General features: G+C 36.0%; 1 protein-coding gene and 1 long non-coding RNA gene across 4 annotated transcripts in view; one reads left to right on the top strand and one right to left on the bottom strand.

Moving 5' to 3' along the window:
* Window positions 1-12891, top strand: part of ush (Zinc finger protein ush) — a 180377-nt gene that overhangs the window by 54704 nt on the left and 112782 nt on the right. For 2 of the 3 annotated variants that reach the window (XM_069046739.1, XM_069046737.1), the window contains exon 2: window positions 12828-12884. The exons of the other annotated variant lie outside the window; for it this stretch is intronic. In XM_069046739.1, coding sequence (XP_068902840.1) covers window positions 12828-12884 — 57 coding nt within the window. The remainder of the gene's footprint in view (window positions 1-12827; window positions 12885-12891) is intronic. 3 annotated transcript variants of the gene reach the window in all.
* LOC138130312 (uncharacterized) lies at window positions 8057-8636 on the bottom strand. The gene is made up of 3 exons (XR_011159550.1): window positions 8519-8636; window positions 8306-8453; window positions 8057-8174 (listed from the first exon to the last, which is right to left on the bottom strand). It is a non-coding gene; the product is annotated as an uncharacterized lncRNA (long non-coding RNA).

Raw genomic sequence — 12891 nt, 5'->3', positions numbered from 1 at the left:
GTGACTAACTGCAATGCTCTAAAAAAAAAAATTGGACCACATCAAGCAAGTTTTTCGCTTGTTATAAAATGACATCTACTGCGATTAATATCAAGGAATATTCTTCAGTAATGGAGACCTGCCTAATGTTCCTTGTTTTTCTTCTCGAAACCAGGGATAAACCGTACATCATGAAAAGGAACTAGTTTAGCATTGGTTACAAACATTCTCTTTTATATTTTATTGCATGTATTTGAAGTGTATAATATTAACTTTGTTATTTATTATTTTCTGTCTCTGTTGAAAACAGACTCGACAATCTTTTTCTCAGAATTAAACATGTTAAAAAAATTGTAGACATTAAAAAAAACATCAACAACAAAGACTGAAGGTCAACACTACGAAACAACATTGTTAGATGATACGTCTCGTACCGTCCAGATACAAATTTGTATTTGAGATGTTCAATCAATTGGTGCACAATAGTACCCTTTGATGGTGCAGTTTCAAGCCACTTAATAAAAATTATCCCAGAATATTTTCAGTTTTCAACTTGTGGAGCGACTTTGCTAATCTAATAAATTCCTATTAAAAATATGCAGATGATACGTTGATAGCACATTTGCTCTAATCTTGTTTACAAAACATGGCGAAACTCAACGTGATCAATTATGTTTAATTTTATTAGCATATTTTTTAATGATTACTCGTCCTCTGGATCGACTGTTATTGATGAAATGTGCGTATCAGATCACCGATTGCGCTTCATAAAACCGGCACTAAACGCAATAACAATCCGACACTAAATTATCATCTGGTAAATCATTCTGTGATTAATCGATCGGTCAGTTCTGCCCCCGAGCGGGCCAATCTAATCGCCGCCCCTAAACGTTTCTTTGTTCAAACCAACGCGTAATTATAATATCGTTTAAACCGGCCAGTTAAAGTCACATTAAAATCGTCTCCACCGGGAAACGAAACAATAAAAATGGGAGCATAATGCGGTCTTTTTAAGAATGTAATTATTTTTGTAATTTTTTCTTCGCCGCTGGTGTACCTGGAAGCGGGCGATATTTTAAACTTATCACAAATGATATAAAGTAGTGTAATTTTTACATAAAATTTTCCGCTACAGTTTTCCATTAATCTGCGGCTTTATCTTAATGATTCTTAGTCTAAAGTTAGCGGAGTTTTTAAAAACCCCCTAGATCCTATCGGAACTTATCTCAGCCAGACTTGTTGTTTATAACGGAAGGCTTTCCACCCGAAGACGGTCTCAAGCCGGCTTCGATCCGAACGAAAATCATATTTTTAAGGCGAAAGGAAGCGGATTAACAGTAGCGAGACAAGAACAAATAGGTACAAACACCAGTGGCTCCTAAAAAATGAACCGTTTGAATCCGATAAACATGCCCATCTCTATGTAAATATACCGTCTCTTTACATATTTATTTTAATAAACTAGGCGTATAATGTACTGTGGATTAACCTATTTAATGTTAAATTTTTTTATTAAGCGATACGAACACTTGATAAGAGGAATAAGCAAATAATTCTACGACGGATATAGAAACGGAATGATATTGCTAGTATTTTTATGAGGTCCGAATGACACAAATCATCTTTTGACATTCTACTTAATGGGAAGAATTACGACTTCCGGCATTTTGGAACCTGGTTTCGCGTTTCTGGTGAATATTTTTTCGGCATAAATGATGATGAAATAACCAGATAAGTATATTTTTTGTACATGAAGATGTCAGATCTTCAACGTGGTTTTTATTTACAATTAATGTTTAAATGTAGTCTCGAAGCGGAAGCTTTAATTTTTCAATAAAATTTGGTGTTTTACAAATTTCTGTCCACATTATGTTGATATATTTTTCGTGAAAATGTGATAATGATGTTTCGACATTTCTTACCTTTCGTTAGCAGATGTGTACGAGTATATGTTCTAACTGGTTTTATTAAATTAGGTACAATGCTTCAACAATCTCTAGGCAGAAATAAATATTTTAAATCCGTTGTTATATTCCAATTGGACATATACACTATCGGACAAAAGTAAAGCAACTTCAAAAAAGAAAAGGAAAACATTCAACATTTTATATTTAAATGGCAGAAATACAAACAAATTCTAATTACTTTTTAAATCCCAAGTAGGCGGCTGTCACCTGTGATAACCAATCGTTTATAATATTAACACAAAGCAATTTAAGAAATTTTATTATCGAAAGTGCACACCGTTTATGCGACAAAAGTAAAGCAACACTTTGAATTTTTCGTAAAATAAAAGTCTTTCTTTGAAGTAAGAACTAAAATATTCCAATTTATCATTGTTAGTTATTTCCACATAATTTTAGTCATGCCACGAGGCATCCCTATCTGTAAAGAATTAAAGCAGATGGTAATAAATGCCCATCTAGAGAGAAAAAAACAGTCTGCTATTTCGAAACAGTTTCTTTTGCCGAAATACAGTGTGTCAAAAATAATGTCTACTTACAACGAATGAGGACACTTAGACAAAATTCCAAAATCAGAAAGACCCAGAAAAACTACTATTTTAATGGATAGACGGATTAAAAGAATGTCTCAAAATGATCCATGGTTACCTGCACCGCGGATTATTGCAGAAATTACGGAAATTCTGGTTAGTTCAAGAACAATTCAACGAAGATTAATACAAGCAAAATTGTTTAGTCGACGTCCAGTGAAAAAGCCCCTTGCTTCTAGAAGAAACAGATTAGCTAGGCTTGCATTTGCACGAGAGCATATTAACTGGACCATACACGATTGGAAAAAAGTCTTATTTAGCGATGAAACTCGCTATAAAATGTACAGTTCTGACGGAATGAAACGTGTAAGACGACCAGACGACCACCAAAATACCAGATTCAATCTCAAGTACGCTACACCTACAATTAAACATAGAGGGGGGAGTGGTTTCTTATCGGGCTGTTTTTCGTGGAATGGAGTAGGCCCCTTGCACCACCGTATTGAGGGAATCATTGATAGATATTTTGTTTATCGGGACATTCTGCAAAATGTAATGCTACCATATGCAGAATGGGAAGTGCCTTTGCGTTTCGTGTTTCAACATGATAACGACCCTAAACACACGAGGCGACTTGTTCAGGAATGGTTTCACAATAACAATGCTGAGATTTTGCAGTGACCACCACAGTCTCCAGATCTCAACCTGATCGAAAACTTATGGGACGAGGTAGAACGTCGAATTCGCACAACTCGGTTTCCTAATACACAGGCATTGCTTGAAAAAATTAATGAAATTTGGGCAAATCTTCCAGACAATACCATTCAAAATTTGATTTCCTCAATGCCGCGGCGCTGTAGAGCGATTATAAGTAATAATGGATATTCCATTAATTATTAGAGTAGTACTATTGATAATTGTTATTTTTTAATGTTCTTTTTAATTGTTGTTTTCGATAAGTTAAATAAAATCATCTTGTATAGAAGTGTTGCTCTACTTTTGTCGCAATGATTTTTTCAGTAATTTTTAATATTAACATTTTTGAAGCCAAACTATGCAGAAATTGTACCATTTTTGTCTGATGCATTACTTAACTTAAGAGGTGGTAATTCATTATAATTAATTTTAAAAATCTCCAAATTCTAAAACTATTTTTTAGTTAGAATAGAAACAACAATTTTGTTGCTCTACTTTTGTCCAATAGTGTATGTAGTTCGGTTGGAAACTTTACCTAAATTTTATTTAATCAATTTTTTAATAATAGTTGGGTGCTCTCCAAGTGTTTCTAAATGAACTCATTGCCTAGAAAGTAAGATCCAAAAGATGTTGGCCAAGTCCCGATGATGTGTTTCATTGTAAAGTTCTACGAAGAGATGAAATTTCTATATCCAGTTTAGTTGAGTTGTAAAACTTGCAAATCTTTGAAATATATTTCTTTGTAGTGAATTTTGTTTTGGAACTAGTACCATTGATTAAATTGTGGTAATAGCAAAAAAGTTTTGCCATTTTTCTTTTAGTCGGTGCGTCACGGAATGTAGGCTTTGTGGTTTACGCCACTTTGATTTCAGACCCTCTCTGAAGATGTTAGTAGTCACTTAGTCGGCATTTGCACTTCCACAACCGCAGCATCACACGGAAACTACAGTTTGAACAAAATTCATAATAGCGTTATGTGATGTTTTTAGGAAAATCGCTCAGACAGGTCAATTTTATTTTGAAAAATGTCATCATCTGACGTCCAACTTGTTTAAATTACGTCATTGATTTTTGCGCAATGACGTAACCGCCAATTTTTTTATTTGACAATCTCCACTTTTGTCTTTGTCTGATAGACCTTTCTACTAAATAAATGAGGAATGAAAAAAATTGGTACTTTACATAACAATTTTTTTGAGAAAATGGCAAATTTTACTTCAAAAATTTAACTTAATTTCTAATGTAAAAATTTTATTTGACCTCAAACAAAAACAAACAAACATCTAAGGTTAGCAATACAATTTAATGCACATGTTAAAATTGTCCCCTGCCAACCATTTGGCACTCACCGACACTTTGTACACTGCGCTCAATAATGTCAGGGCTTATTTGTTCCGTTTCAGCGCGAACTCTGCCGCAAATCTTCTAAATTGTTTGATCTATAAACCCATAGAAAAAAAATTGTTTATCAAGCTTTGTGTTTATGCAATAATCTGAAACGGTACCTTCAAACCAATTTTGGTTTTATTTTATCTTTAGCTTACCACTCAAACGTTTTATTAGCATTGCAATTGCGTATTATCGGTTGAAAATTCCCTGTTTCTTGATAATTTAAATTACTTTTTCCTTGTAAATTGTGAAAGTCAAAGGTCTGTGGTTTTCTGTGGGTGGCAACGTAGGTACGTTTACGGTGCTTACAAATTCCGCACACATTTCAATCCATTGTGTAAATTCCTCGTCTGAATTTATATCGACATCCAATTAACAAATTGCTTTAAGCTACTTGCTTGACTCTGGTGGTTTCGCAAAGCGGCACACTTGCCGCCACCAATGCATATCAATCTGCCACTTTTTGTTTATGGTGGCAAAGTTTGGTAATCGTGTGCGGTGGTGCAGTCCTGTCTTGGCACTATCAAGTGGAGGCAGGCGGCATAAACACACCTACACATACGGAGGGATGATTTACGACGAATATGTCGGTGAGTAATGTCGGGTGGTGCAGGAACAGATAAGTCCGGGTAAGCCGGAGGACCGACCGATGCGAGGTTGCTGCATCGGCCCTGGGCAGGAAATGAGACGGTGGCCACGATCAGTTCTACTTATCTCCATAGAATATAACCGAGCCGCTGCTTTCAATTTATTTTAATAAATCTGCGAAATACATCAGCACATCAGCCAATCCGAGCACAACGCGATAAAGTGCACCACTCACCATCCGACGACGTTCCCCGTTGATTAATTCCACCCGTGGACAGACATCGAAACTCATCCTTCGCGACTTAATTACGATCAGATGATAATTTCGCTAATAAAGAGATCGACACGCTTGCCAACACTCCAAGAATTAACGCGGGGTTCGTATCAGAAACAGGATGCCACCCACAGAATGGGAGAGAACGTTCACCTGCTCGAGCGCGTCTCTGTGATGCAGCTCGTCTTAGACGTTTCTTGGGAAGAACAGAAATGAACATGTTCAAATCGCATCTTAAGAATTCTATTTCATGATATCCATATTGTCTACGACTGGCATATTATCGAATACATGATAATAACGATTAGAAAGATCGTACTAAATGCAAGATTCTTATTCGATGTTCACTGCAGGAGTGCGATTTTCAGTTAGACAAACTTTTTTTTTTACTTTCTTTTATGGTAGGAATTTTACTTCCCAAATTATTTTAAATAGTGGTTGTCTTGTAGTGGGAAACTATAGTTCACAGGGAACATTATACCGAAGACACAGATTTTACCTTCACAATTAAAATAGATCTACAACATTTTATAACGGGTGACTATTAAAATTTTCACTTAGGGTTGGCTATGGATCATTCTTTGTTTTACGTTGCACCTTAGACACTGACAAGTTTGACATTATAATTAACATTATAGGTTATGTTTCAATTGTACTGACTGACATTTGTCGTTCGTTCTTGCGTGTGTCTAAAGTAACAGCAAAAATAAAAACTCGTTCAAAGCCAACTTCAAGTGAAAATTTTAATAGTCACCCGTTAGCTTTTCTCCATTAGAACAGCTAAAGTAAAACATTTTTCGGCCTCCGTCTTGAAAATACTGATTTTCCATTCGTCTAAAGCGTCTTGAAAATGGCATTTTGGTGCCTTGGCAAGAAAATCGAAATAAAGGATTTTAGGTTGGCGGCACTTGAGTGTCAATGTCATCTGGAATTTTTGTACAATTTTTTGAGTGTAAAATATTGATGTTAGCAGAAGTCGAATCAGTAGAAGCCGAGGGGGTTATCAGACTTATAGGCGGGCGGCCACAGGTCGACAACCCCCATGGACAACAGCCAACGGGTTTAGGAATAACAGAGAGGATGACGACGGTTTCGAATATTTCAGGAATTGGTTGACTTTTGGGGTCACAGTCGCTTCTTAGATCTTTTATGTTGCCAATGGAAGAAAAATAAATTCCCTATCCGGTAATTTTTTAACAAAAATTATTATATTTTGCTTTAAATAAATCGACGGCCGAAAAAGTTTTGTGTATTACACGGCTAGAAAATGTTTTGCAAGTACTCGCTCTTGTGGCGCCTCGACTGACGCCTCTGCCCACAAACCGTGCTCGCATGTGCAAAATGACATTTCGCCGAAATATTTTTGTTGTGAAACGATTTCGTGGAGCAGAATTTGGTCCCTACCTAAAGAAATTCCAGTTAAGTCACTATAAAAAAGATAAAACATTTTTAACGCACCGTATCCCCAACAATTTGAATGGTTTTGTGAAAATGTTGTTTGATAAGTAAACAGATTATTTGAGAAGGATGTGATAAGACAGTTTACTTGCAGATTTAATTTCTACTCTCCAGAAAATAATGCAATCATGTCGTTTTGATCAGACAATAAAGCAAAAAATAAAGGAATTAACTGGCTCAGTAACAGTGTAATACTTAAATTAGAGACTCTTGTTTTAAGCTTGATTGAAGAAATTTTTAAAATAAGAACAAGGAATTCGTAATCATTTATTAAAATTACATTATTTATTTTAATCTGATCATCATTAATTAAATTAATGTTTCGTGCGTAAACAAGTATTAATTAATGGTTTAATCTCGACAGAAACATATTTCTTTTCGAACATACTTGTATTGCATGTCTTGATTACCGAAGTCTCAAGATGCAGAGGTTCAAAGACGAGGCGCGACGAGAGATGAAACATGAAGACGGAATGTCCAGAATCATCTGCATCTAAGATTTGCATAGTGTTAGTAGAGTCGCGTCAGTTATCTGGGAAGTAAGTGGAAAAATGTCCCGTGTTGAAATTTTGTCGTGGAGATGACATCCGCGTCGAGTCTTCATCGCCCCTTATTTTATATGGGCCGGCAATTTTTGTCGAGCTGAAAGAGTATTTGTGCTCGGATATACGAAATAGGTGATATTAATGTAGCGAACAGGATAACTCCATGCATGCGACGGTCGTGATAAGTAGTCGCGATGCTTTGTTTTCCATTTCGAGTCCGGATTCGTTTCCTGATCAAGCGCTGTACTGTGGCTGAAGACACGCCGTCGGCCAGGAAATGAATTTTAGCGCGGCCGTGCGCGGAATGCGTTATGCCTTTGCTGTACTGTCGGCCCTCTGTCTGTCCCCTCAAATAAATCTTCGCAAGAATGATCCCTCCATTATCGATGTTTCCAAACGGCTACTGTTTGCACTCTCTTAACGATACACAACACACTCCGGTGGTCTACGTCGACGCAACCATTAAACGGTGACATATTTCATGGCCGGTTATTAGAACGCCATATTGATAAATGATAACTGTAAGATACCTACTTGACTTTCGGTGATTTATTTTGCAAAACTGTGAACGAGAAACTATCACTTCTTGAATGTTAAGTTAAGAGAAAAGTACGATGCTAGATTTTATTTTTTCACACTTTATTAAACCATTTTTCAATTGTCTAATTGTTCAAAAAAAAAATCTGCAAAACACTTCTCGACCACTACTTTGTTGGCGATCGATGTTGAATGTGGTCCAAGGCGGCTAGGACTAGAATTAATAATTTTGCATGTTAGAACAATAGAACCAACAGTGTAGACAGCTTAAGTCAAATTTTTTAAACAGATAAGCAAAATTGAGATCGATCGAAAAAGCTTCTGCGATCAACTTTTTGAACGTACCTGTCTTTGGATTTCCTTCGTAACGTGGATGTCTTGTTTAGCCTTATTAGTATTTCACTAGGACTATGTTGAATCTTCTTCATAAACTGTAGTCTTTGCTTGGTTTTGCTTTAGTACTGGCTCGTCATGTGATATGTTCAATTCTAATCTGGGTATTATTTAATGAAGCTTACTCTAAAATATGGATTGGCCATCCTGAAGATCTAAACTCACTCTAAATTGTATCCGTATAGAAGCGGTTTATCTTCCACCACTTTATTGATGCAACCCATAGATGAGGAAAACTAGGCTTTACTGCCTCTGTTGCACACTTAAAAACCTCGCATGTAATACTGATAGTATTAACAATCGATAAAATATTTTGGAAGAGTGGCATTACGAGTGCCGATAATAGTTATCAGAGAAACCAAGAATGAGATGACTCCCCACCTTACGAACAAGGTTTGGAAGAAGGTATGGTCAGAAGTACGGGTCATTTGCAAAGAAATAGAGGAGCAGTAGGTCGTCCAAAACATCAGCAACTCGGCTTATGAAGCGGGAATTGAAATGTACGGTCGGTGGACAAATAAAACTGGGACACTTAAAATTTAATCTATGTAAATCAGACCATTGAATTATCAATATATTTGTCAGTGTCTATATAATATGTCATACCAAAGTTAACCTATTTGTGATAAAGCCGTAATTAAACGATGCAAATTTGTAAATTTTGACTTATGTGATTGTCATTTTTGTCCCAGTTTTATTTGTCCATCGACTGTACCTCTTACACGCTGCTGTCATAGATCAGCTAAGAATAGGTGTTCCGATTAAGAAATTAAGGAATTATTATTGTCATCATTGGGTTTAGTGTTAGGCTTGTATTAAAAGTTATTAGCGTTGTAGTAATAAATACTTTTTTTTTAATCACTTCAATTTTCTGTTTATTTAAGTTTTACAATTATGTAGTTCATCCAAATTCCTACACCATACATCCATCTGTTGAAATCTGATTTGACAGTTTGAACGATTCGATATAGTTCGACACAATAAAATTATAGAGCCGCACAAATCCTCAGAACACTTGATATATCTACGTTCTTTTATATCGAGCGTTCAAATGAAATCCTGGGCTGGGAAGGCGTTGGAAATCGTCAGTTGTTTCACTTTTTTAAAGTGTAAATTGACAGTTGTAATTAGAACATGTTGACAGCTAACCCAAAATTTATAAACAAAAAATCTTTCCGTTCTTTGCAGTGTTTTACATTAAAAATAGAATAAATAACGATTCCTATTCTCGGAGCAAATATCTAAGGACACCCTTTGTTAAAAACAAACATGTTCAATTATGTCCCTATTAAACATAAACAAATGTCATTCGTGTCAAACTTTACACTGTTCCAAGTGGTTTACTTTTTTCAACGCCTGCTCAGCCCAGGTTTTCATTTGAACGCTTGATACATTTTGTACTATACGAGTATTTCACAATTTTTAGAGCGTAAAGGATATCTTTATGATAATAGTGAAAAAAACAAAAAGTTGTCTCACGGTCTTAGCTTTAGAAATTTTTTTGATTTTTGTTTTGATGTTGGTTGTTTTTCTAATTGCAGACAGAAGTAGAAAATAGTATATTATGTTATGAGGAGCAAAAATAAATTTTTATGTGCTGCGGCTGGTAGATTGGCTGCCGAACGCAGTGAGGCAGACAAACCAGCCAAAGCACATAATACCATTTTTGCTCCGAATAACATACACTATTTTTCTTCAAACCTTCATAACAAATTATTTAAGACATGTTAAAAAACCAGGTAGGAATTTCAAATGATTTAGCTAGTTTACTTTACAGCCGCTCATCAGCGGAGATAAAAACTTCACGGACGCCTTCAGCGGAGATAATAACGGACGCTGGTCAGCTCGTTAGATGCCATGACAATGAAGTGACACTTTAGCATTATCAATGCAGCAGTGCAATGTCATATTTTACGGACCTTTGAAGAAAAAATATTGTATGGAACTCGTGTATAAAGTATTTTTTTCACTCATGAGATTGCCGCAGGCGCCCACGGCTCGTGCTTCCAAACTTCCCATTCCTGAAAAAAGTACTGCTTTATGCAGTTCTTGCACAAATGACTATTTTAAACATGGATTTTCTTTGTCTTTAATAACCTGCACATAATTTTTTCGTCATTTCGTTATATACATAGTATCTTCAAGCCTGCTTTTTAAATATTTCTTCACTCATCGTGAGATCTTTCATTTATTAATATACAAAAAGTACCAGTTCAGTATCTCGAATCCTGTCCCTTCTGTCAATAATAATTTACAATGATTTTCTCTTATAATTTCAATCTCGCTGATATATCACTTTCTAAACTAAACCATTTCTTGACTATCTTAACTCAGTAAATTTTTTGCATATTGTTTTTATTCCTTTTCAGGCTAAACGCACCAATTACCAAGAATTTTCTTTAAACATAATTGCCCAAACACAAAATGATTGGAATTGTTTTTTACAGGTGATTAAACATTAACGTTCAAATTATTATAGTACACATTTCTATTCTCCTTTTTCGCTCTCGTCTATATTTACCGAGACGATAACAATGACAGTCTTCAAAGCAACTTTGTGAGTCTCAAAGAAATTAAAATTTTTATGCTTATTAGTCAGGTTCTACACTCCAACCGAGAACCACGCGACTCTAAATCATCTTTTTATTATTACAAAGACACTTTTTAATAACCGAGACAGTGACGACTTATAAAACGCTGTGTCCATTTTTATAAGCGATTAACAACCGTACGATTGACCCGCAGGTGAGATGGAAATATTTTATCTTTTATCTTTTAATGATAATTTCTCGCCAGCAACGCACTTTTATACGATCTCTTTAATTAGATAATTTATTTTACGATTCACGCGAATTCATCGCTCATTCCTTTTTAATTTTTCCACAAAAATCTTCCATCCATTTGCTGCTCATCAGATGAATGAAGGCTAGTTCCTCGACTGCAAAATTATCTCGATGGAGAACACCAAAGCACAAGCTCAGGTGAAATCAATTTTTTTGCACAGCTTTTCAAAAACATTAAACAAGGAAAGCAACTTTTTGGCGCAAGTCAATTTCAAAGATGAGATTTTTCCTTCTTACCCCTCATTTAGTTATCTTTCGATCAGTGTTTAGCAAATCGAGTTAGGGATTACTCAACAAGGGAGCGCAGATGCTCGGATATGTTACCATGATGAGCCGCGTCCCGACAATATTAAACCGATAGGTAATTGGTAAGAGGCGATCGTGATTGAATCACAGCGGTAGTCTTTTTCTTCGGATGGATTTTAAATTGAATTTCTGTCGACGCTGCGCCCGCTGTGCTATGTGCCACATCATAGTCTTGTTCCGATACCTTTTAAGTGTCGTTATCGTCTCATCGCTCTGTTCTACACCGCTACAGTCACATCACATCATGACCAGCAATCCGGCTGCAACGCACCTCCAATCAGCCCATCACAAAACCCACAAAACTTGCAAATTACTCGAGCTGTCATAACCGATATTTTTTCTTCGTAGAAACATTGAGAAAAAAAAGGGTCGCGATGTGCGCCTTGCGGGGCGCCGTTCGCGTATCGCTTTTCTGTTGAAAAATTAATGGCTTATGATCATAGATAGATGAGACCGGGCAACTGTGGCTCTAGTTTTTTCAACCGGAAGCGATGTTAATTTTCGTTTTTTAAAATTATTGCAGCTTGTGGGGGAACTTGCAGTTGACGATATAAAATTAGCATGGTAGACAGTTTTTTCTGCGCTAGGAATCTTGCAAATACTAGAAGAAATGACTTGGTCCGTTTCAACTGGGAAAATGTTAATGTGTGAACTTTTTGATAGGAAGGTTTACAGATCAATCTGTGCCACTTCTCACAAAGTTTACATCACAACTTACATCACTTTGCTTGATAATGGCCATTTACAAGGCAATTTATATGCAAAATAAAACTATTAATACAATCGTTATCTGATACAGATTGAATTGATTATCGATAAACGACCCTGGTGGAGATGTTGGAGTTGTGATGTTTCCCGTTCGTTGCTTTCAGTATCATTTTTTCTGAAACGTTGTTTTTTCCAAGGAGATTGCCGATTAGATGTGAACTAATTTAAATACACGAATATTACAAACGGTCGACAAAATACCGTACGTGTTTCACCAGATAACACAAAGAATGCTATTGACCGTGATAAGCCTGACTTATCTTCAGGTGGTTATCAAACGTTTTAATTTCTTCCGAGAAATATTTGGATTTATGGAAATCTTATCGGGGAATGACGAATGTCATTAAATCTCGACGGGTCGAGGAGAATTAATTCTAATTCGACTTTTATTGTTTGGAGTGGGTTTTGTTGCGCAAAAATGATAAATTTGGCACTAGTGCGACCCACCCTTACTAGATCAATTTGATTTGAATATGTATGCGCACTAATAGATTCAATCGTCAGCTAGGATGTCACCTGCTCGACGTCAAATTAAATTTCCATGTTTAACTTTGCAGGTGATCCTCACGAGAAGCTGCCTCTGGATTTCCGCAACGAGACCGAACTACGGAAAGGTAAGCC

The sequence above is a fragment of the Tenebrio molitor genome, chromosome 5, assembly GCF_963966145.1.
Source record: "Tenebrio molitor chromosome 5, icTenMoli1.1, whole genome shotgun sequence".
NCBI lineage: Eukaryota > Metazoa > Arthropoda > Insecta > Coleoptera > Tenebrionidae > Tenebrio > Tenebrio molitor.
The sequence above is the reverse complement of the archived record's forward strand: the minus strand, read 5'-3'. Positions and strand labels throughout refer to the sequence as shown.